The 26,034-nt window shown below is 40.8% G+C and overlaps 1 protein-coding gene across 9 annotated transcripts in view; it reads right to left on the bottom strand.

Annotated features, from left to right (window-relative positions):
* Positions 1-447: 447 nt before the first annotated feature.
* PLCB4 (phospholipase C beta 4) overlaps positions 448-26,034 on the bottom strand; it is a 130,156-nt gene continuing 104,569 nt past the window's right edge. For 8 of the 9 annotated variants that reach the window (XM_040059116.2, XM_040059118.2, XM_040059117.2 and 5 more), the window contains 10 exons: positions 17,377-17,456; positions 16,772-16,825; positions 11,532-11,613; positions 10,737-10,837; positions 10,037-10,094; positions 5,135-5,243; positions 2,336-2,548; positions 1,627-1,720; positions 985-1,064; positions 448-532 (listed from right to left, as the gene is read on the bottom strand). In XM_040059116.2, coding sequence (XP_039915050.1) covers positions 2,502-2,548; positions 5,135-5,243; positions 10,037-10,094; positions 10,737-10,837; positions 11,532-11,613; positions 16,772-16,825; positions 17,377-17,456 — 531 coding nt within the window. In that variant the 3' untranslated portion in view covers positions 448-532; positions 985-1,064; positions 1,627-1,720; positions 2,336-2,501. The remainder of the gene's footprint in view (positions 533-984; positions 1,065-1,626; positions 1,721-2,335; positions 2,549-5,134; positions 5,244-10,036; positions 10,095-10,736; positions 10,838-11,531; positions 11,614-16,771; positions 16,826-17,376; positions 17,457-26,034) is intronic. The other variant, XM_040059121.2, reaches the window with a different exon arrangement.

Below are 26,034 nucleotides of genomic sequence, written 5' to 3' on the forward strand. Positions count from 1 at the left end.
TGGGCCACCTAGACTGCAGGACCTGACCTGGAGTGTGAAACGTGCAATGTGCAGCTGAAAGAAGAGGTTTCTTCAGCTGAGAGCATGCAATTTATAGTTAATTGTTACCATTAATTGTTTTTAAACAGTGACTGGCAATTTCAGAGTGAGGTATGAGCTTCAAAGACAATGTATGTGGTGTATTTTATGTGGCTGCTGGCATTATGTCACACATCAAGGGGAGAGGATTTCCCCAAGCTGCTTGCCAGAGCCCTGCATAGAAGAGATTAAACATATCAGATCAAGACCAGTTTGTCCCAAAAAGCACAGCCACCCGAAACCACTAGTCATTTCTGAAAGCACAGGACTGGCAGTGAACAGCACTGAAGGTGATGTGATCTCAGTTTATCATCTCTTTCAAATAAAACTAATAAAAAAAAATAGAGAGACTGGCAAAATGCAACATACTGGATGTGTTTCTAGAGGCTGCTTTAACAGGAGATCTCCAAAAAGATCTTCACAGTATTTTGACATCTTGTACTGTTGATATTTGCTGGAAAAGATTATGACAGTTAATTTTTAAATATGAAAAAGAAATCACTATCACTCAGCTCAAAAGAATAATACTAAGTAGCGTAGACATCCCAAATTATATACTGCCCACTTTGTTTCAACTGAGAAGTATTACTTTACTGTAATTATACTGTCAATAAAAGTCTATTATTTGACACAGATGGATTTAACAAGCCCAAAGAAAGCAGAATAACTGAATCTCACACAGCTAATGGAACATCCAAATACGTTTCACAGCTTTATCACAGATAAAAATATTGCCCTTATTAAGCCACATAAAGATTAATTAGTATATTAACGGTATATTAAATGACATTCAGTGTGCCTGCATACCTCTCCCCCAGTTTTCAAGCATTATATCAGAGTATTTAAAACTGTATCTTCTCTCTCAGACAATGCACAAATTAAAAATTAAAAATGGGACCTACGGACCTGCAGTGATTTTCAAATGAAAGAATGACAGGGTACTCTGATGTAACAAATGCTGTTTCCTTAATGGCTTGAATTACATCCTATAAAAAAAGCAACAGTAGGATAAAAGTTAGAATGGATCAAATTAAAAACGTAATACAAGGGATTTTTTTATTATCCACCCCATCCTAAGAAACAAAGGGCTGTCTTAAATATGCAAATGAAGAGAGAAGGAGGAAAAAACCCCTGTGCTCTTGATGCCTCGCAACCTCCCTGCACCTGCAGCAGGGTGGCACCTTCACCCATGGATGGATCTGCTGCTATCACCCATGCCAAGGAGAATTCCTACCCCCAGAGAAACTCAGGCTTTTTCCACAGCTAAGGAACTTCTCAGACAGCAATGAAGATAATTATTCTGGGGTGCAAAGGGCCCCAGGATGTGAAGGAGTGGGGCCAAAAGCAGCAAGCCTGCTCCCTGCGGTTTCTGCAGAAAGGCAGATGGAGCACACGGCTGGGAGATGCAAGGCAGAAACGATGCCCATGTCAGTCCATCACACAGGAGCAGCATCCCCAGTTGCTGAGCAAGGAGGAGCTGCCCTGCTTGGATTCTTGTCCAGGGCCTCTCCTGGGCTTTGCTGCCAGGTGTAGAGGCCAGGCATTTACCTTGAAAAGAATGTCTGTGCACATTGCTTTTCCATGGGTTATTATTGGTTCTTGGTCTTCACCTTTGCCATCCCAACAGTCCAGCTCAACACACCTAAAGATCCAAGAAAAATAAACTTAGTGTTTTATTACAGGTGAGCTACCTGGGACATGTTTTAGCAGTGAGGGTCAGAGCAGTAAGTTGCAGATCAGTTTTGGGCATTGCACAACTCTTCCTAAGCTGTACATATGTTATTTCAGACTTCTTCTATAACTTTGGATATACCACCTTAAATATGGCATGTGTGAGTCAATATATTCTCATCTGGACAAGAATGTCTTTAGCACTGTGTCACTCTTCTTATTGTCATTCTAGTAAGTCAAGAAATTCAGCAGGCAGTCATAAATTTCCTGGTTAAAATTTCCTCATTAAAAACTTCTCACATATGAACTTCATCACTGTAAAGCAGAAAGCTCTCTGAAATTCTTCAGCTGTCATTTTGAGATCAAATTTCTGTTAACTCTCTCCTTATATCAATTTCTACATTCCTCTGCCTGGAATTTTGTGAGAAGGAAAATAAGACCCTTAAACAAAACACGTGAGTTTTCATTTCCCACACGAATATATTTATACATTCAATTGTACATTCAATTGTACCAAGGTACATTATGTAGTATTTCTATTTTAAAGTATTAGATTCACAAATATTTATTATCTCCTGCTTCCAACCTGCATCCAGCCAAAAGCACTTGTCTGTACATCTCCACGGAAGACTTGCCACCAAACTGCCTGCCCGTTAAATAGGTATTGTGAGAGGAACTGATGAAATAATGAGCCAGGGGATGGTCCATCTCTTGATATAATTCCAAAACGGTCTAAGAAAAACTGGGGCATTTCATCTGACATCAAGTATCTGCAAAAACCCATCACTGGATATCACACCTGGAAAGAAGAAGAAGGCATGGTAAATTACTGCCAGAAATTTAGAGTCAAACAGGAGTCAAACCATCTCAGAGAGCAGCAATTCCAGCACAGAAGCTCCTATTTACACAGGTTCCTGCAAGCAAACAGCTCTCCCCTTTCTCTGCTCCAGGCTGACCAGCAGCTGATGTGGAATGTGCCTTTATGTTCCCTGATAACCAAATGAAAAATCAGGTGCCCACCAGTTCTACCCCTGAGGTCCAGCACTCACCATCAGCTAAAGGAGGTGAGAAAGGCAAATAAGCAGTGACATCTCCTCACAACAGTCCCAACAATTTTGATCTCTGGGACTTTCTAAGTGAGGGATTGTGACCTTGCATGGACCAGGCTTCTCTGGCCCTTTCCTCCCCTCCTTCATATTTAGTCCTGTGCTATATCACTGTCAACCATCTTCTGCAGAGACTGTTCCCCACTGACAGAAGCACGGGGAAGTGTACCTGAAAGTCCTCACAGTGGTTCACTTACAAAACATTAGGAAAAGCCAAAATACCTCTCAGTTTACTGTTTGAAATTCACATTCATACCTTTGTAAATTCAAACAGAACATGGGGCATACAGGGATTCAGAACACAGAACTCGTAACACCTCTCTCTCATCTGCCTGTGGGTCTATGCTTCAATAAAGTACAAAAAAATACAAATCAAGGGGTACTTTTTAATGACACCAAATTAGGAATAATTAGTATGGCAATATCAGTTTTAAAGAGGCCAAGAGTCTGAAAAATGAAAATTATCTGTGATAGGGAAGAAGGGATTACTCACAAAGGGCCGCTGCAGGAAATGGTTGCCTGGCACTAATTTTGACATCGCTTTCTCTGAAAGTAATTTATGAACACTCAGCTATTGTTAAGGCAAGGTTGCAGCAGTCCTATTTTTATTTTCTTTAAGTCTATTTTTCTCTTATACAGAGAAGTGAAGCGATCCCAGTTTCCATTCTATTCCTAACTTTCTGAAAAAACCCTCTACTGGAGCTTAAATTTTCTGTGCTTGGTGTCAGCCAGAGGTGAACTGTTCCAGAATGTTTTACTCAAGTCCTCTCAGTTGATTCTGAGTATGAAAGAAAGGGGGCAAAAGGGAATTTCTGACTTGAAGAATGGTTTTATTTTGTTATCACCACATACTTTAAAGCAGCAGCACACATACCTCATGCTCCTAGTGCATCATCTTGTGGAGAAGTGTCACAGCTGGATGGATATTCTAGACAGAACACAGCTGAGACCTCAGCAACTTAACAGAGCTCTGTGTGTTCAACAGCTCAGACTCTGTATTTTTGAATTGCACTCACCAAACTCTTGGGGTCTGTAGTGTTCCCGAGCAGACTCCGGTTACTGAACTGCCCAGCATTAATTTGTTCAGCCTTACTCACTCCTGTCACTGAAATGTGACTGAGGAAGAGTCAGCTGCTTATTGCTATTGCTATCTGAAAAATTTTTTCCAGTTTCAGATTTATTTCCATCTTCAGAAAATAAGTTTTTACACCTTCCACCCTAAAACAGGTGGCAGCCACAGTAGCACACCTTCCTCGTGTTGGAAAATATTTAAAATACACTAGCACCAAGAATCAAAGATGGGTGTCTTTAAAAATGATAAATAAAATGGGACAGAGCTGACAAAAATCAATTAACACTTTGAAAATTTATTTCATTTAGAGGGAGAAAAAGCCTCAGGCTTTACTGGGGCAGTCTTAGATGCTGCCTCCTTCTGTTGCCTGCTTTGTACATCCCTCACCCACAGAGGCTGCAGCACTGCTGGATGTACAAATTCTACCTCGATCCATGAGCCCAAATGCCTGTGAAGGAGGATTCTTGTTAGGATGGGCTTTGCAAAGCTGCAGTCTCCTCTCTGCTTGCCACGACATCAGCAACCCAGCGGAAAGGGCAGGTGGGGAAAGCAACGTTTTTCATTTCTGCACTTGATCCCAACACAGCTGCTGCAGCTAAATGGGAACTGAGAACTGGGAATAAAGTTCAGCCACTGACACCTCCCACACTCACAGCAGCTCAGGACATGAGCAGCCCAAGAAAGCCTGGCAGGTACTTCCTGCAACTCTGCTCAGAGAGAACATGTCGCAGTTCACCCACTTCAAACTGTTCTGAGCCAGATGCCCTCAAGCACTAGAGAAATTTTATCATAACAAGGTGGATGCACGTGGCAATTTCTTTGGTATTTGTGTACAGTGTCTGTGCTTTGTAGAGTTTTGCAGTCTCTCTGACACCCTGACCACAGCCACTAGCACATTGCCTTGCTGCTGGAAGGAGTCTCCTCTGCTCTGTATTTACTCAATCCAGCCTCTCCCTTTTCCAACAGGATTTGTAGCTACACTCTCACCTGGATCAGGGTAATAATCCTTCTAAAAAAAAAAAAAAAAAATCTGATTTTGAGGGGGAGGTATTCTTTCAGCAGAGCAGTTTCCTGGTCCAGTACCCTACATCAGTGCTTGTCCCCAGAGCACAGGGACTGTAAACTCCCTTTTAAAAGTCTCAGTGCTTCAGAACAAATCTCCCAAATGCCTAAACCCAGTGAATCCTGAATTCCCTCCCCCATTTACCTTTCCTCTTCAAGTCTTCGTCTGGTTCATACGTCTCAATTATCTGCATTGCTCTTTTTGTGTCATAAAAGGGAAATAAAATTTCATTGAGCCGAGGATCTCGTTGATGCTAAGGTTAGAAAACAACGGAATTCAGCAAAACAATATAGTGCATGGCTAGCATCCAAGAGCATTTCATTACTGCAGATGAGAAAGAAAGAAGTGGACATTTACAAAAAAAAAAAAAAAAAAAAAAAAAAAAAAAAAAAAAAAAAAAAAAAAAAAGCAGCCCTAAATTTTACAGACTATTGAACAGGAACTTCAGCATTAGGTAGAAGATAAACTTTATCTTTCATGAGAAACCTAGGCCACAAAAATATTTTTAAAAAAGAAAAATCCAATGCAATCATATTACAAGCTTGTCATGAAAATAATGACTGCACAAGGGATCTGTGCAAATGAGATGATGAAAATAAATAGCTAAATGTCCCTTTGTAACTTCTCTCTCTAATCCTTTTTTTTTTTTTTTTTTTTTTTTGCAAAGTGACAGACTTGACTGGTGGCACTGTAATCACTTCTGCAAAAATGCAGGTCTCACAAAATATCTACAGCTAAAGCAAAAAAGTAAAATAAACTTATACTATAAATACAGAATTTGAAATCTGAGTTTAGAAATATGCAAGTACTGGACGATTATTTGTGAATCATGGAAACATCGTGTTTTTAACTAGTCAAAAACCAGCATAGGTGCTTAGAAGAAATATGCACAAGAATTTCACAGCATCATCTCTTCAATCCACAGTAATTTACAATATTAGAATTTCATAATATATGTCATGTTTAGGTACAATTTAGCAGTGATTTCTAATAGGCTAATAAAAATCAGAATTTTTATGTTTTCACTTTATAGTGTGCTACGTAACTTTGTTTTTTTTCTCCATGCTGGATTAGAGCTGCACACTGTGTGCCTGATTCTCCATTAAAAGAAAATTAAAACCAGAATTGACGGAATAGTGACATGTAAGCAGATGCAACAAAACAAAGAAATAAATATGACTGTGAAAACACTCCTTTACCCCAGAAGGTGCACAGTTTCCAAGCTTTAGTTTCAGCAGAATTCAGAGATGTAACAGGCCACCCCTATATTGGCAATCAACAATTTGGAGTGGATGGGATGGTGTTGACATGGCTTACACAGCACTATCAGCATTTGCTGTAATTCCTTACGTGGAAACTTTTTTTTTCTTTTTTTTTTTTTTTTTCTTTTTTCTTTTTTTTTAAATTAGAAAAGTAATATCCAATCCAATCTCTTTTCTTATGACCAATCCATTGGTTCATGTGCTTAATTAACTCCAAGAAATTACAACCAATGCCAATTCAATCATGCAGTTAAGGAGGGCTCTTTCAAGTGATGCTGCTGGCAGCCTGCAGCATCTAAACACAGCGGCTTTGCTCAGGCCAGATGCGCTCTTGGGATGTCCCAGTAAAACTGGGACACGAGAGCAGATGGATGCAGGACACGACTTGCCCACCAGCACACACCAACACCACCACCACACTGGCATGCAAGAGGTCCACAATGAGAAAGGACAAGGCTTCACACCATTAGTGACAAAACACCACCTCAAAAAATTGAAAGAAACAGTAGGGAAGCTTTTCCGCTCAAGAAAAAGGCTCTTCCCCACTCGCTTTCTTCTACAGTTAGTTATGAGCAATCAGAAGAAAATAAATGGGATAAAGCAAAAAGTCTCCTCTTGAGGAAAAGTCCCAGAGTTATCAGAAGGAGCTAAGAGCAAAATATTCCAGTAGCAAGGATCATTGCTCATAATCAATCCTCCACTGGAACAAAAACGTATCGCTACGTTCGCTTTGCTGAAAAAATAAAGCTGGCAACAGATAAAGCTCTACTCTAAAAAAGTGATAATGTTCTCTAATGTCTCTTGGGAAAACATTCTGCACCACAGAGCTTGGTGGCACAGGGAACTTGTGACACAAAAGCAGACCAAAATTTAAAGTGTGAAATTTCACCTCAAAAGATAACATGCCCCAGGACTAACTTTGTCCATGCAACGAAGCTGTGTTTCATTGCTCTGGTTACCCTACCAGACAGGGCACCCTTCCACCAGGCACTCCCAGCCATCTGAGGATGAACTGACTAAAAACATGAGGAGAAAGGATGTCCAGAGGCTTCTGCAAAGACAGAAAGCCCCTTCAGACTCCCCAGCACCTTGGAGTGGGTACAGACTGAGACAGACAGCTGAAAGTGCTAAAACCAGTTCTTCTTCTTGGATTTGCCCTGTGAGTGGTGAGAAGGTCCTTTTGGGGACACGAACAGCTGGGGGACAGAAAGAGTGAATGGGAAGGAGGGAGGAAGAGGAAGAGCAAGGAACTGAGAATAGGAAAAGATCTCCCCATACCTCCCTCCCAAAAGAATGGATGAGTCCTGCTCAGATGGCTGAGAATTCCACTTTAACTGTTATTTGCCTCATTATTTTATTGCCGTAAATGAACTGCAGAAGCAAATCTCAATTTGCTTTCACTGTGATTCATTCAGTGATTTCAGTCCCCTTTCTACTATATTTCCTTTTTTCCCCCCCAATTTTGACTCTAAAAATAGGAGATCTAGACAAAATACTCGGTGCATGACAACAATTAAGTTTCTAAAAACTTCCCAGAAGCTTTAATACTGAAGCACAATTAAATCAACTGTCAGCCAGCAGCATTTAAAAGTCAAATAGAGATGGGAGTTTGGAAAAACTCCAGGAAAACTGCTCACTCTCATACCCAGTAACATATCCTCATGCTCTCTTAAAAATCCGCAATACTCAGAGCCTCTGCAGCGTGCCTTGGAGGTTACTTCAAAATAATTTAAGTTAAAGAGCCTCATGAAGAGTTGCTCTGCCAAGTAACTCCCCTCTCCTATGTGATGATAATAACCTTTTTGTATTTGCCAGCATTAGACACCACCGCTAATTGCAGCGCTGGCCAGCTGCCAAGGGGATGGAAATGATCCCTTCGGGAGGCACATTCTGCGTAATCTTGTGCCTTTCAAATTATGACCGAAACTTGAAACTCTGTTTGGAGACCAAAAAGACCTCCAACACAGACCAAAGGCATTGCTTTCAGTCACCAGAATAAATGTCCTCCTCTAGGAAAAAAAACTTGAGCAATTTTTCTCAGTTCTGGTCGCCAACCACAAGATTTCCAATTGCAAAATGTATTTTGTCAATATGTAGTCAACAAGATGCATTTTCCCCTGATACTACCTATAAAATAAGGTTTCTAATTCTGTAAAAAGGGCTGCTAAAGCAAAATAAAATTGAGAGCACAACAACCCAATCTTAATTTTTCAATCATCTACTGGAGATGGGAGGTTCTTGCCAATGCTGGCAGGTTTTCTTCAGAAGTTTAGGCTTCAAGGAACTATACTTTAAACTAAAACAATTAGAGATCAAACTTAAAATAATGATAAAATAGTAATTTACCTGAAAATGAAGACTGAAAATAAAAAAATTTTTAAAAAAATCAGAAGCTAAAATGGTTTACAAGTGGGGATAGGGCTGTGTGCTTCAAGCAGTAAAATGTATCTAGCACTACAGGTGAACTGGGGGCTGAGGTGCTTTAAAGGGATAATTTATAATTTAAATCACAACATTGATCCCTTCTCTCTCCAATGCAGAAGCAAAAATGACAAGCCTTAGCTCTGACCCCAGCCCTGCAAACATTTAGACACTGAATTGTGTAAATGGCTGTGATAAAAGGATGTCTCACAGCAGTAAGATTAAGCCTGTGCTCCAACTTGCTAATAGATATGAACTAAAGGCACAAGTATATAACCCCAATTATGTAATCAAGCTGTTAATCTTCTCTCTGATTTTCTTTTTGAATTCACTTTCTACAAGTAATTCAGGTTTAGTGAAGAGTTGAGCACACGTTCTGTACTGAAAAATAAAATTATGTTCTAAATTTGATATATAGGGAACTTACAGCTTGGATCTTCATACTGAAGTATCCAATAAACAAACATATATATATAAACCACATATAAAATTGAACTATCACTAGTAAAACAATTTTAGATGGAGAAATCTTTTGGTAATGCACCTAAAAATGTCACATAGTGAGGTTGGCAGCTTCCCACGATGGGTATGACAATAATCTACCGGTACAAAAGCAAGTAGGATGTGTCTGTTTTCCAAGGGCGTGTTCTTGTCAAATCCACACAGTGCATTTATTGCTGGAGTTTCAAATGATTCAGTTTTCTATAACTTACTGTGCTTTAGGAATAGAAAAGAGCCAATCCCCACGCTGTTTATTGAACTACTTCACACACTCATGATGCTTTTATGAAATTCTAAAAGCTTCTGCCAACAACTGTATTCTGGAAATACAGCAATAAAAATATTTCCCCTTGTTCTGCACACATGGTATTTTAAAAATCATATACAAACTCTTAAAATATCCTCTTAGCTCTTAGATTTGTAACAGATTGAAATAATACTGCTGAGGAGAATCAAATTCCTGTTTATAAAGGCCTACTCCAGTTTTTTCTATCATTCTAGAAGGACTAGCAGATACATTTAGCTGGGACCTACAGGTGGAAAAACTGCCTGCAATAAAATACTGGGCGCATTTTAGCGGAAACTGCATGGAATGCAACAATATAAAAAGCAGAAAACACACAGGACACACACCACAACACAGCAACAGGTAATCAACAGATGCAACTGCAAAGCCAACACGTAGAAAGCACAACACCACACAGGGCTGGAGCTGATTTTTGCACCTGGACGTTACCACAATGGAAAGATCAGCAGACCAGAAGCGTGGCAAATAATGGTACGGCGCATGCAATGGAAAGATTGGAAGAAGCAAGCCACTGCAGACAGACTTGTATGGTAGTTAATGTATGAAAAAGCTTACTTCATTTAGAAAGCTCACTAATTGGTCTACCGTTAAATAATCAGTTTTGTCTCCATTGCTGAAAAGGAATTTATTAGAGAATGTAAGTTTGTATACACGATGCTACAGTAGGCATGATTTACATGTTGACATTGTCGATACTTTTAAAACCACCTGCTATTTTCTACTTGAAAGCAGCTCTATAATCTCCAAATGAACAGTCACAGAAAATATCCTAACTGTCTATGCTTGGCACAGTCTATCTCCCACGACATATCTTCCTATCACTGAACAAACATTACTTCATGAAACAACATGTAAGTCCTCCAGCTGAGAACAAATCGGGTGAAGAGACTTTTCAAACTTCAAATTTCTTACTTAATTGAATTAGTTCACGTACTGGGTTAATCACCTAAAGGAGCAAGTTAAAAACTACAGTAGTTAGTAAAGCAAATGCACCCAAAAAAAAAAAAAAAAAAAAGTTCCAGGTGCTGCCTTTAACTCATGTAAAAGTTACTCTAAAATACAGAGTGAACTTTCACATTAACAGTCTGAGAAGGGAGGAAGGCAAAAAACATAGATTGGAGCTTGTTCTAAAGTACTGCTGATGCTACGAGGATTCAAGGGTAGATAAATTTTACAGTGTTCTGTCATTATTACTTAGGGACTAAAAATACAGCAAAATGTCTTTAAAGCAAGATTGTACTAAATTTGAACTTACATCTTCTTAAAGAGGTCCTCTATGTCAGTTCGGGGACATATCTTTTGGGTGAGCTCATAAAATTTCTCGTAAGTAAAAGCTGCCGGCTCAATTTCATCATTCTGCAACAAAATGCAAAGGTACATTTATCCAGACAAGGGAGCTTATGTTCTTTTTTCCCAAGAGAATATCTTATATCAGAAAAAAAAGTGACTGAGAACTGATTTAGCTCCTTCCCAAGCATAAATTTACCTGGTTTCTTTTGTACTCTCTCAGAGTAATTCTAAATTCATCTTTATCATAGATCTGTTTGATGTGCTTATATTCTAACCTCACAGTAACAATAATTCTATATAAACACAGCTGGAAAACAATCTAATTTTTTTTTTCTGAGGTTTAAGAAAAACAAGCCCAAACCCAAAAATTTCAAGCCATCACCTCTCTGGGGCTGCTGGCAGGGGCTCCCATTGCTGCAGAGCAGCTCTCCAAAGGAGAGGAGCAAAGAGCAGGAGGAGCCCAGAAATTTTTTTTAAAAAATGTATTACATGCATATTTTGTGCTTATATACTTTGCATAAATGAACAAAAGGTAGTTTGTGACAGAAAAGAAGGGAAGCCTCCTCTAAGAGGTTTAAGGACCTCTGTGTCATACAGATTTAATTACATTTTGGCTCTAGTAAACAACCTCCAGTGATTAGTAAGTAACACACAATAAGCATGCTTTTTGTGATGCAAATGACTTAGATTACAGCTAAAAACATGAATGAGTCATCACTTTATTAGTATACAAAAACAGTTATTCAAAACCACTAAATACCTTTCCGCTGGGAAGACCTAATTCCTTAAGTGCCTGAAAGATCACTTTTTCTGTTTTACCTGATGCAAAGGTTCTGGTTATGCTGAAACAAAAAAGAGTGGAGAGAAAAATAATAAATAAATAAATAAACAAACAAACAAACAAACAAACCCCAAACAGAGAAATGTTAGTCACTTTTTAAACAATCAGTTCTCTCTCTCTCTCTCTTGCTTTTACTGCCAACATTTTCCTCTGGCTTCAGTTGATGAATGTAAGCAGCTTCCAAGTAATAGTGCAGCTGAAGAAGAGCCCTAAGCTCCACAGAGCAACACTGCTCTGCCTGCAAGCCAGCCATTAGAAAATACATCAAAATAATGAACTGCAAACAGAACAAAAGAGGTTTGTTTTTTTCCCCCCAATACACTGGGATACAGAGCAAGGCAAAGCTTTCTTTTGTTTGCTCTTTTAAGCTGTGTGCTGATAGAAAGGACTGTTTAGAAGGCAGCAGATTCTCCGAGGGAGGAACCTCATCATTGCGGGTTATGGTGACTTCCCTTCCATTCCAGGCGCTAAAATGGAGTGGGCTGTTCCCAAAGGCAGCCTCCTTCCTCTTTCCTTTTCAAGCAGCTGCTGCTATCAAGATTCTCCCAGACACACGCCAAATGCCATCCCCTCCTCGCTCTGGATGCTCTCTCACCTCACAGCCATTGAGAATATCCTGTCCTAGTTGTGCTATGCACAAATCCTTTAGGTAGACCTCAGCTGCCACTGGAATATTTTCCCCAAAACTGATGAGCATCCTGCTCCTTCCCCAAAGCACGACTTCACCGTGCATACGACTGGCAAACCGGTTGCACTTGGAATGAGATAAATGCCACAAAAATGGAGCTATTTGGTGTGATTAACAGGAGAGAAGTCTGAATAATCTCTGGCTGTGGAAAAGGGGATCCAAAGCTGACAGCTCTCCCGCCTCCTGTTTAGGCTTTGAGCTAAAATGCTGGGACCCACAACCCCCTTGATTTTGGTGTCGGTCTGGAGAGAGAAACTGAGGTCTGCATCCGATATATATTTCTGACAAAAGCTGTACATTGGGAAACACTCCATGGCTGCTGATAGGAACGTGTTGCTCTTTATCATCAAGCGAGACAAACATTTGCTGAGACATTTAGCTAATCTCGTGCATAATAAATAATTTCACGTGGCAAGAGACGTGAAACAAATTGTTGCCGCTATTTGTTGCCATAGCAATTCATGGTTGTTTGATTCTCCAAAACACTCCCAACTGCCTATGTAAATGTTTTCGTACTAATAAAATTAAAATCAGGAAGTGGAAATATCTAAATGACAAAAAAAATATTTTAACAAAACTTAGCCATGTTTTTCTTCTTACTGGGTCCTTACAAGAGTTAGATTTCTATGTCCCTATTTAGGCATCTAAGCTAGCTGTTTGATTTTCCAAAGCTGATAAATACCAAGATATTTTCACTAAAATACAGACTGAGTTTAACTCTAGGCACTTGCTTCTTAAAAAAATCCTCAGGCATTTATTTTTCCTGCTAATTCTAAACCACAGAGTAATGTTAGCTCTACAATTTACAACCCATTTCCAGCTCTGTAAATTTCTGGTTTTTTGTAATGAATTGGACTCCAATAATAAATGTCCTGTAAAACATGTAATATCAGTGTAAGTAATTATTCAGATGTGTGCCAAGATTCCGTGGCCGCAGGGAACTTACTTTTGATGCCAAATGTATTTTTTTATTTCACAAAAGCTGACAGCAAACATAGCAGTAATTTGTAATGAGAGCGGCAGTGCAGAGAAGATTGCATGAATCAAAAAAAGATTGTAAAAATACAGCGTGACACGTTCATTTTGCTAAGGCTATTGCAAATAAAATTGCTTTTCCTTCTATCAGAAGAGACCTCATCCTAGCAGATTTACATTCATCTCCACACCAGCAGGTGTTTACTCCTCATGTTCCACCTACTGTGGTTTGGGGCTTATGGTACCATGCCAATGGAGTTCCTCACAAATATTTAAAATACTTCCCAATTCTGGAACTGAGGGATATGACTCTATTGTGCTTGTTGATGGATTAGATGACTTGGTTACTTCAGACCGTCACCACTTTCCAACCATTACCTCAAAAATCAGGCCAGCACAACCTGTGGAAATCAATCTTTTACGATGGCTCCACTGAATTTATCAGCTTGGCTTGACCTGCCTACACTGTACAAGAAATTATCTAACTTTGATTTCCAACCAACACTGAAGTATTGAAACAGGTTTCCTCCAGACACTCTGGAGTAATCAATATGAAAAACACTTTAAAAAAACTCTACTTTCAAGCTAACTTAATTAAACTACTGAAAAACAGATTTAAGCTTCACTTGTCATAGTTTAGCTTTTTCTTTTTTTACTATATATTCTCATAGTTAGGACCTAAACTTGCTTGAATCCTTTCCAATGTAGTTATACAAAAGGAGAACCACAGACTGAGCAAAGCTAAACTAATTTCTAACCAGGCTCTAGATGAGTAGGTGCAACACACTCACACAGAAAATCTATTTTCTGCCAGCAGAAAGTTGAAGAAACCAAGTAGATTTTTTTTTTTTCTTAGCAAACACTGACCTGTTTCCCCATCTGTTACAGTCGTGTTAAAATCTGAACATACAAAATATCTTACAAATGCCGTGTCTTTGCAAGAGCTGTAAATGTAGACTCAGACTGCTAAAATTTATTAAAGCCCAAAAGGCAAAACTGCTGCTCTCTAAGGTTTTCACACTGCTAACTGCCAGAATTTCTTCTCTCCCAAACACAGTACATCAATAGCAACAGATCCATGCCCCAGAATATCTTAAAATCCAAATGTAGCTCGAGAAAAATCTTTGTGACTTTGCAACTCCCAGCAGTACAGCCAAGGAGTCACAGATACTTATGGCATTTACACCAAACAGCCTGAGGGGTGTCACCTTCTCAAAGCTCATCATTCCCTATGGGGAATGTGATAGCTGCAAAATTTGTTTCAAACTTGGGAAGAAATGCAAGGATCTCTGATTCTGCAGGTGAGTTTTTTTGGGTTTTTTTTTCTGTTGGTGTTTTACTGCACTTCTGTGTAAAAATGAAATACTGGTGGATGTTGTGACACACATTCCTACAGCTGAACAGACCTGCTGGGGCTTCTGCTTCTGAGAGAGAAACCTTCTCATCTGTGTCCCCAGAGCTACAGCAACTGCTACAGGCAGCAGCGGGAGGAAGCAGGGCTGAATAAATTACAGTGGATTTAACCAGGTAAAAGGGAGAGGTCAGTTGGAGGGGAAGCACCAGTGGTTTAAACCAGTGAGAGGTCCTGGAGGGGAAGCCTGGGTAGCAAATGTGAAACTTTGGTGTCCCTTGCATAGCAGAGCCATTCAGCTCACATTTCCCAGTGCTTCCTGCCTCGCCATCCTTATACACACATCCCTCTCCTTTATGCATCTCCTCCTCCTGTCTCCTTCTGATCTCTCCACTTCCCTTCTCTGCACTGAGGGTTCAAGGAAGAAAGGGTGAAGCGGTGAAATCCCCCCAGCCCAGACTGACCCCTGGGAGTCTGTGTCCCACTCCAAGACCAGCAGCTCCTGTTGGATCAGGCCAATCCCACGGCCTTGCCATCCTCCTCTTGTCCAATGCAGCTCTGCAGAGCAGATTGATTTTTTTCTCTCCTCCATTCATATTCCCCTTCTCACTGACACCTCTCATCCTTTAAGTGAGTGACACAGCACTTCCCATGTGAGCCCCAAAAATTTGCCACATTTTACCCACACCAAGACAGCACATTCCTTGGAGTATGCAGCTGCAAAGGAGATTCAGCTTCATGGAATAGCAGATCCCTTATGAACTTATAAGCAACCTACTTTTACAATAAATTAAACTGCTAGGGACTGATTTATGTTAACCTGTAAATAGTGCAAATTCAAATTTAAAGATTTAATACACTGGGCCCGGTGAACTGGATTTTTAAGCAATAGACAGTCTGCATACACAAATCAGTACGCTGCAGCACGACGGAGAGAATTTATGCCTCACTAAACGTGATGTAAAATATCTAAAGGCAGAAACAGTTTCAGACGAGCTACTATAAATTCATACTGTGGAATAGGGTTCTGTGTTCAAACCCAGGCATAAAGCTGTAGAGTCTGGAAATTGATTTGTCCCTGTGATATTGCTCCCTCATCATTACCCTCCAGCTGATGATATTCCTCATGGGACTTCTGCACAGGAGGTGCTTCACAGCCGCTGAGTTTGAGAAATAAGCAGGGACTTGGCCATGTGAGAACTGCAAGATTAATACACTGAAGCAGCTTTAACACTGTCAAGGTGTCACCTGAGTCATGAAGCTAAAGAAACCTGGAAAGCAGCATGGCAGGCCCTTCGTCTTTCTGCAGATTCTATAGATGCAAAATCCTCTTCTCCTCTTTGAAAAAAAATAAATGTTGTGTGAGGCTTATCTTACAAAGCCCTCCCTCTTGCTCCCTTCTGTGAGTTTCTCTTTATGAAAATCCAGCATGCCCCAAACATCTGGTTTGCATGTACTTTATGAGGAGAAAAGCAGCTCAGTGTACGAGCAAGAACGAAGTCCTAGAGCAGGAGGGGGATGTACTACTGCCTAGCCAGAGAAGACTGAAAACCAGTAACCTGTAATAGTTAATAGCTGCACAGAAAGAAAGATGCTGCTCTGGCTTTGTTGTTCCTGACAACAAGTAACCCAACAATTCATTTACCATGTGGACAAAACCAAATATTATCCTGAGGGTTTCTATAAAAGCAGGAGCATTTTTGGCAGACATATATACATCTCTTTTACAAGGAACTGCAGTTTAAAAGTATCTTTTTGTCCTCTACTTAACTGGCCTGCAAGCTTTTATGGTTCTTTCTTTTAAAGTATTTTATCAAATATTACAACTGAAAAACCCATCCCAGGGCTTGAGGAATGTTAGGCTGAGAAATCTGATACTCTTAGCTCTAAATGACTTTGAAAACTATTAGGAGAACTCGTATCTTCATTACAATGGACTGAAAAAAATTTATAAATTACTAGGCAGATAAGAAGTCCTGTCTAGCTTACCAAGGAGGGCAGATAAGAATATCAAGTTCTGTACTTACTCTTATATATGTATTTGTAATAAAATTAATATTATATTCCATTATTAAGCCACAGGATTTTATTAAAATTATAGATATAGGAACTGAAAAAAACCTAGAGCTCCTCAACTATGCTTACCTCCGGACTGGAATTTTCCCATTTGTGTTTGTTAGAAAGGCCAGCTTCATCCAGCTGAAATTAGGAATGAAATATTTTTAAAATATTATCCATTAAAACTGGGGTCTAGATACTTATGTTTAACCTATTGCCATGTCTGCAAAATGAGTACAAACAAATAATTGTCCTGCAATAAAAACATTTTTCTGTAACCTTTTAGTGCCTGAGGCAGGGCAGTTCTTTAACTGTAAAGGCAAAAAGCAGCCCAAAACAATCATTACAGCAATTAACACAAGTGTGAAGATGAGAAAGTCTCGTGGGGTTTTGCTTGCATATGCATCAAAGAAAAAACAAACCAGCCAATAATTAAAACACACACTACAATAAATCAAATGAACAATCATAAATTCTCCTGTCATTTCTCCTGGGCAGGTGCCAGATATAGCCTTCAGACATCTTTGGTCTCAATAAAAGACTAACTCTTAACTCATTTAACACCATTTTCTTTATGACACTGTTTTGTAAATGTCAAACTATGAAAAACAATTTTTTTCTTTTTGATTCCAACGAGGAAAATAAAAGGACAGAAAAACAGAGGAGAAAGGGGAGGAAAGAAAGTAACTTACTGTTTCTTGAGACACGTCATTGGACTGACATTGTTAGCTCTAAAGTTATGTATGATGGATCCAAGCCCTTCTACCCATTGCTGAAAAACACAACCACCGAAACACCAAATTAGGAAAACTGAAGAGGGAAAAAGTAGGAAAGGTTGTCTTGGGGAAAGGCTCCCCCTTGAAGCCGTGGATAATGTCAATAACCTGTGCTGAAGAAAAAACGACCCACGTCTCAGCCCACACCATGGCAAAGTCCAGTCACATTTCACCTATTTTACCCATCACTATTTCATCCTCCCCTGGACAAAGGGATTGTGCTTTCCATTCTTCCAAATGCTACATGTAGTATCAGCAGTGCTAATAAATCAGTTTATTGCCAGCCAGGGCAAGTGATCCACTGACTGATTAATTAAGGCCGCTGTTTATATCCTATATGAACATTTGCCTCCCTTTTTGTGGTGGGGGCCAATATCAGCTATTACTGAGCACCAGTATCTAGTGTGTGAGGACATAATTCACTGGTCCAGTTTAGAAAAGGAATAAAATAAAATATTAATAAGCTAGAGCAAACCACAGAGGGGCACAACAACCGCTCAGTGACGCCAACCTCATCTAACACCCTGTCACATATTCGAAGTCCTGCTTGTTTGCTTGTTGTCATCCTTAAAATGCACAACATTCTAAATAATCATGGGCATGACTTCCAGCCAGCAGCAGCATTACAGCACTGATTTATGTAATTCCTCTTTTAGGGGTCTATTTTTCTGCTGTAGCCTGCACCCCGACTTTGCAGAGCTGTAGAGAAGCAGCTTAAGGCTTAGGCGCTGACATGAACGCTGATTGATTTCAGCAAGGATCCTGGCAGGAAAAAGCCACGGGAAGAGGAAAAAATGGCAGTGCTACAAGCCAAGTTCCACCTCAATTATGCCATTGTAACACTGGGATTACTCCACTGATAATTTCCACTGGTGGAATTGAGATGGGATTTGGTCCACTGCTAAACATTAACCTTGTGAATAAAGGAGCTTTTTGCTTCTGGCCAAATGCTGTGCATGCAGCTTGAGCTGACTTGGGCAGGATCCAGAATATGACACTTATAAATAGATGCAGATGAGTGTATTTTTCTTTTCATGAATGAGTGCTGTACATCTGCAAGACAGACAAAAAAAATCATGATTTATACTGGAGGAACGCGAAACTCTTTGGGAAATGGCATATTGTAAACTGCAGGCAGCAAATCCCTGGGGGCTAAAACAAGGTCTGAGGTGTCAACTCAACAGATAAACAACACACTTAAGGAGACCCCTGTACTCATGAAATATTAAATCTGTTTTGCTTTAGGAAAAGTAGTCACTTACTAAGATTTGTGTTAATATTTAAGTGTTCTTTTTAAAGTTATCTTTTAAATAAGTACTGCATAAAATATTCATTTAAATACATCAAGTGTGTGTCTGAGAACTCTTTGAAAAACAGAACTATCATTTATGAAAAAGGTAGTATTTAGGTTTTCCTTAGGTGTGTTTTTTGGCTTGAAAAAAAACCCCAGCAAGAGTCAGCCCTTCCATCTCTCTTTTTCCAGCTGCAGGAGTAAGGTGACTTTGTAGTCACAGGCAGAAGGGACTGCCGAGGAAGATAAAGCAAGCAAGGTTCATGGGGCAAGATAATATTATTTATTAGAACTGATATAACTAGAAGCCACTGACAGATTTAGGAAACACTTATCTTTTCCTACAAATGTTCCCTCACCTCAGATGATAAAGGAATGGTGCTTGTGATAATTCCAGGGTAAATGCCTGAACAATTTCCTAGAACTGCTGAAATTCAACTATCGTCAACCACCTACATTTGGGACTTGTGGTTTGTTTGGGTTTGGGGGTTTTTTTGTTTGTTTGTTTTTGGGTTTGAGGGGTTTTTGGCTTGTTAAGTTTGTTTGGTTTTGTTGCTGTTTAAATCAATTACATGAAACATTCCTGCTGCATTAACGCTATCACAGCTATACAAACATTTGTCCTCGTATGATCTGCGTTGCTCTGCACCCCTCCAAAAGCCTTCCAACACTGACCCAACCACTCAGTGGCATGTTCACTGCAAACAAAAAGCCCCTTGCAAAACTAAATTACGCCAAATGAATGTTGTGAATAAGCTGCAGGCTTTCTCCCATTTTTTTCTGCCAAAGAACCACCACTGGTGCAGTGCTGACTGTATCAACATTTCATTTGGAACCAAACACCTATAAATCCATTCTGATTTGAAGGCAGTGGATTACAACTACACCAGATATAACAAAAGCTAATATTTAAAAGTAAGGCTGGCCAGCACTCAGCCCTGGAGTTCCTTCTGCTCATCTAGAAGAGCTGCCAAAAAGGAACACTGCTAGGAAAAAAGAACACAAGTGAAGAGAGAAATCAATACACTAAGCACTTCCCAAGGGATCTTTATGCAGGAGTTGTCCTGATGGTTCCCACTTTAGAGGCCTCCTTAACCTTTTTTCAGTGTTAATGCCCTTCCCTGCACTCCCTTAGAGCAAAAGAGCACAAACCTACAGCCAAACACCAAACATTTCTGCTGGCAGCAAGCAAAGGAGGGACCCTCCTCTGTGCAGCTCTGAATCATCTTTACACTGGCGTGATGTGCCCTGGGCAGGACGTGGCAGCTCCAGAGCCACGGCTGCCCATCTGTGCCACGCCACGGAGCAGCATCTGCCTGCCTCCCTTCGGCCTGGGGCTAGAGCAGCTCCTGCAGGGTCTCATCCCATGCTGCCCATGGTTATTAGCTGGCCCCACATCAGCCAGGAATACAACAAAAAAACCAGATTCGATGACACATTCGACACAGTCAGACTTTTTGTGCCTCTGAGCTGGAATAGTCTCCAATTAATACTGTCTTCACACTTTGCTTTTAAGGTAAAGTGTGATCCAGTGCACAGATACTCACAAAATTCAATATCAAGCTGGCAATACATTGCTTTCCTGACAACAAATCATTCCCAGATTTAATATACACTTGTCTGATGACCTTGCAGGAGGGATGAAAGAAGGGCTTGGGTTTTTCTCAGCTAACACAAACACAGCAGCAGCCTTGCTTGTATTCTATGGGAGCACTCCTTATTTTACAGATGAAGCTGAAAGACCTGTAAATCTATGTAAGTAACAGGGTTAAAGATCCTCACTTCTCTTCTTTCATGCTCAGCATTTTCAAATCACTACCTGTGCAAAGGAGGAAAACCCTATAACAAATGGAATTCTGAAATGAGGTACGTAGGAAACACTTCGGTCTTAGAAAAAAAATATTTTTTGATAGAAATCAGGGTACATTGGATTCTTACTAATGCTAGTGCTGAATATTTTCCAATTTTCAAAACATAGTTCAGTACCTTTAATCTGTCAAGGTAACTCCTGACTGGCACCCTATATACAAATATTATTCCAGATTCATAGAGGGATCTGGGCCCTGAAAATCTAATACTTGAACATCAACAGTCATGAGAAGAAACAAAACCAAACACCAGTGCACCTTAAGCTCAGACCCCCTTAGGCTGACACAAGAGGCTAAAATCCACACTGCAGCCTGGAACAACTACTGTGTTGTTTTTCTCTGACAAGATCAAACACTGTCAAACATCTTGTCTCCAGAAGGAGAAGGGGCAAGAAAAATCAATCAAAGGAGCACTCTCTTAGCTTTTTCTGTAAGACTGAAATGCTTCTGAGGCACTTAGTGACCCTGTGTTAGCTGAGGATCACCAATGAAATGTGGGCAGAACTGGCAGGGTGCACAAATAAGTTTGGCCTTTCAGCTCTATTTTAGCCATCAACCTTTCATTTAGGCAGGGTTACAAAGGACAAGAATTATGAAAGGTTAAAAATGCCCACAGCTCATGAAATTCCAGACAAGGCCATGCATGGCTTATTGACCGACGGGGTCAGTGTCACCCAGACTTCTTGAGAGTTTACCTTCCCTTTTCCAGTGCACTCTCTCCAGGGTTGCACTCCACTTATTCCAGGCATCAGGGAGGCCAAGGAGGCACTGCCCTGTGATTTTGGTGCACTGTGTCTGGGACTGGCTGCCAAGGGCTCCATGCTTGGAGGGAAGCCCTCAGAGAATTGTTTCCCACCTCTCTCCAGTAGAGACATAGGCTGGCAGGAGTCCCTGGCACTTGCCCTCAGCCAGCAGATGTCCCCATTCTCCCAATGTACACACCTCAAAACTCCTCTCTGCTCCAAGAAAATCACCTTTCCTCTCACTCCAGGCAGCCACAGCAAGGAGACCTGAGGAGTGACAGAGCCAAACCTCTCCCCTACCCTGACCAACAGCAGCAGGGATTCTTTGCAGGATATTGCTATGAAAATACTGCAAGTATTTTTACAAAGATAAAAGGGATCCTTCTGACTTTCAAGTATTCCATCAGGAAAGATGAATACTTGTGCCCCATATTGGGAGCTGCCCAATGTGTCCAGCTGCTACCACACTTCAACAGAGCTTCCGACCCTGGAGTGGCTTTTCCAGCACTGGAGGGGCCAACTCTGAAAGGAGCTGGAAGAATCAATCACTTTGGCTGCTCTTGTATGCAAACTAAGAGAAACACTGCGGAGCTTTCATTGTGAAATCAACCTCCTGGCTATGGAGAACCAGGGCTAAAGTTGTCAGTTCACCGATAATTCCACAGTGGCACAGCCAAGAATGTACATGAAAAGGCAGAAAACTAGTTAAAACTAGTTAACTGCAGGCTGGGATATGAAAATTTCTCTAGAGAACACGGAATGACATACTGGGCACAGGTAAGCTGTGGTCATATATTTAAGGCAGTCATGATATAGAAATGTTTATCCCATGGCCTATGAGACATGAGCCACATACTTCCACAGTGGGACACAGCAGCAGGCTTCTAGAGATCTGCTCAAGAGTGTTTTGCAGGTTCCCTGAAATTTTTTGCTTTGAAACATCAAAATAAACCAAAGCTTTGGGAAAACAGAACTTTTCTGTAATATGTCTGTGGAATATTCTCATGGGAATCTTCTGCTACTTTCTATCTGCCCTCTTAACAATATGATTTGGGCAAATGTTTAATAGCTTGTTTCAGGGGAAAAAAAAAAAAAAATCAGGGTCAGTCAGGCTGGGCTGGATGGGCAACCTGGTCTAGTGGAAGGGGAGCTGGAACTGGATGGTCTTTAAGGTCAACCCAAACTGTTCTGTGATTCTATGAAACAGAATTTTTTTTTGTAAATCAAAGAGTTTCATTAGTAGAAACAGCAACAAAAGCAACCAACCTGAAGTGCTTTGTCTTACCAGAACCATTTTAAACTGAAAAAAACCCCCAAAAAACAACAAAACCAAAAAGTTCTCATTCCAACTGAGAAGTGGAAAAGTTTAAGAATGTCAAAATGAAATGTTTTCAACTGCACTTGACTTCCATGCCATGAATATTGTCAGCTGTGTGATAAAGCCTGCATTTACCTTTATGCTGTTTGTCAGTGTGTGCGTAATTAAGCATTTTAGCACGTTCTGTTCATTCTGGTGCCTCACAGGTTAAGCCATGAAAGTGTGAATCACTGTCTCAATCTATTTTCTATCAAATCCAACTAAAGGTGTAAAACCTGTGTAAAAGGCTGCTCCACTCTCCTTCCCATTCCCCCAGGGCTGTCCCCATCCCGGACACACTGCCAGAGGAATGCATCAGCACTTCCCAAAGCCAGATTGTCTTCAACACTGGTGGGAGCTTTGCCTCTAAACATGATTTTAACATTTAGGCTCTTTCTTGAATTGAACTAGGAGTGTTCACTGAACTCCTCTGCCACCAGGGCATGGGAAGCAGTACTTTCAAGCAGAAGGGCAAAATCTCTGAGGTGGAGAGATGGTCCTTTCCAGGAGAACAGCTGGAGCTGGGAAAAAACAACCACCAGGGCAAATTCACCCCTGATATGCACTAATATTAGGTAATGTTAAGGAAGCTGACTTAGGTTAATCTTTTAGGCTAAACCCCTTCATGCATTGTCAGAGTGGATGAGCAAAGAAGACAAGAAATCCAGATTTTGGGTTGCAAAAGTACAACAGCTTTTACTGGACTCATGCCAGCATTGGATAAGCAGCCCATGTGCCAAGGGCTGAGGCCTCCCATCAGCACTAGATCACTTCTGCCCCAAGGAAATCCACCCCCAAATACTCACTGGCCTTTTCAACTGTCCTAGACTGAGGAAAACAGATTATCCAATTACTAGGGCACAGAAAGTCCATCTGGGAAGTAAAAAAGAAAAATACACACACATTGCTCTCATCTCTAATATATATGTGTGTGTTAATTTTAGCTCGGGATAATTTATATAAACTGATTTAATTAGGATACCAAAGATCAGGTTTTAAATTCCACCTTTTACAGTCACTCTCTACTGCCACAGTGGAGCTGCTTTAGGAGTGGACCACGACAGCTGCTTGCAATCAGAGACAGAGTACACCCTATTTTGTGGCTGTTTTAAAAGTGGAAATGAAAACCAATTTCTCAGCTGAAAACACCAATAAAATTTAAGTAGATAGAATGTAAATACCAGAGTTGGAGCTTGGAGACAAGTGGAGAGATAATAAACACGCTCTTGTTGTTGGAGTAGCTGTACTTGGAGCTCAGCAATGCCTTGGCCAGCCCTGCTGAGCACCAGGGGCACCCCCAGGGACTGTCCCACCCTGCCACCCTGTGCCAGGGACCTGGCAGAACCTGCTTCCCAGTGGTGCCACTCCTTGCATGGAGAGGATTCCTGAAGAAGACAGGAATTTCCACCAGTTTTCTTCCTCGTGGTTACTCAATCCCATTTTAACCCAGCCTGCAGTGAGTAACAACTGCTCCTTTTCCAACTGTAAATCATCACCTACAGAAGCAGAACCTTTCTGGGCAGAAGGGTTCTGAGCTGTTGTGCTTGAATCTGGCAGTCAATTCCCTCATTTTAAGGTATCCCAATCAGGCACAGACCAATGCTCTGCTCCTCACGGCAACAGGGGTGGACAGCAGAAACCACAGGTTTCTTACACCTATTTTACAACCCTCACACATATCTGGGCAGCTTGAGCTTCAGTCATGGCCCCTTCTCCTCCAAACTCTTGCCTCTGTCATTCCAAAGGAGGGGCTTCTATTTGAGCACGGATTAAACTGAGGCCTATTTTAAACTACAGTCAGCAGCTGCACAGCCACCTAATGCCATAGGAAGCCTTGCTTCTTCAAGAGGGGATTTGCTGTGTCCCACAAGGAAGATGTTTTCTCCTGAACAGAACAGGAAGAATTAAGCAGGAGCACTTCTACGTGCAGATAACTCCTAGAAAATTCTATTTTAGCACGGAAGTGCAGTAGCAAGTTGATGTATTTGCCATGTACCAAAGGTCAACACAGTACAGGCCAAATTCCCCAGTGAAGCCAACTTAGAAAGCTCTACATTGATTTTTTGGCCTGATCTGCTTTATGCTCTCCCTCGTGCCTCCAACATACGATATCAGATGAGGTGGATCATCACTGCTGACAGTTCTGGATATATATTTTGGTGGAAAGGTTCCCAAATGCAGGACTCAGACTTCCATGGGCCCCTCGGAGCCTGCCCACTGCAGCATGACACAGCTTGGCTGTTAATGAGCAGTAGATCTTTTCTACAGCATAATTAGCTCATCTCTTGTGACAGTCTCTGTAATGGGCCAACTTTCTCTCACAAACCAATTAGTCTAATACAGGTTATTGAGATCTAAGGTGGCTGAGAAACTTAACTGCAGCTGTTTTCAGAATAAATCCGAGATGCTGCTGGGTTACGTATGAAAGTGAATGATGCCAACATCTCCTGTGCTTTGCTTCTCTTTTCAAATGCTTTCAAAACATAACTCTAATACGTTATTTCCCTTAAAACCTGCTGGAAATATACACAGTAAAATCAATTTAGTGTACCCATGTAAGTTATACAAGTATTTCTCCTATAAAGGAGCGTACTCAGCATTGCCAGTGTTTCCAAAGGTTTGGATCCAAAGCAATGAAAAATAAACCAGGTCTGCCAAGGGATTTAGTGATGTTGCATTCAGCAAACAGTTTTAAAGGAGGGGATTTACCAGGTGTGTGATACTGATCAATATCTATCTCACAGGCAGAAAAGATTATAACCCTAAATACCCTAAATACATACCGAGAGAAAAGAGAAGCAAAGAGTGTGTATTTTAAAACCCCATGAATGTCCGGATCTCAGCTAGCAGTGTACTATCAGCACTCTGATCAGGTTTCTCAGAGCACTTTACAGCTCAGTACCAGGGCAGGTGGAGCCCAGGGCTTGCATGTGAACTGCAGTCTCAAGCTCTCCGGAAAGATGACGTGTTAAAAAGAACCATTGTTTCCTTAAGACCGCTCCATGTCAACGGGAAACAGAAAAGAACCTGGGTACACTGGGATCCCCATAACTGCAGGGAATTTTCTTTCCTGCTTTTGTTTTTTCAAATAATATAAACCACACCATACAATTAGGTTATCAGAACAGAATTTTGAAGGGCTGAACTCCACCCACCAGGAAAATGGCAGTGATTGCACTTCTCTCCAGCATCCCCTGTCACAGGCCCACCACACCATCATCACCTATGGCTGAAGGGACCCTGAACAGCTCAGGGAGTTCTCTGTCCTATATACAACAGTCTCTGTGTCTAATTTGGATAAATCTGTGCATGCAC

The sequence above is a fragment of the Hirundo rustica genome, chromosome 3 (assembly GCF_015227805.2).
Source record: "Hirundo rustica isolate bHirRus1 chromosome 3, bHirRus1.pri.v3, whole genome shotgun sequence".
NCBI lineage: Eukaryota > Metazoa > Chordata > Aves > Passeriformes > Hirundinidae > Hirundo > Hirundo rustica.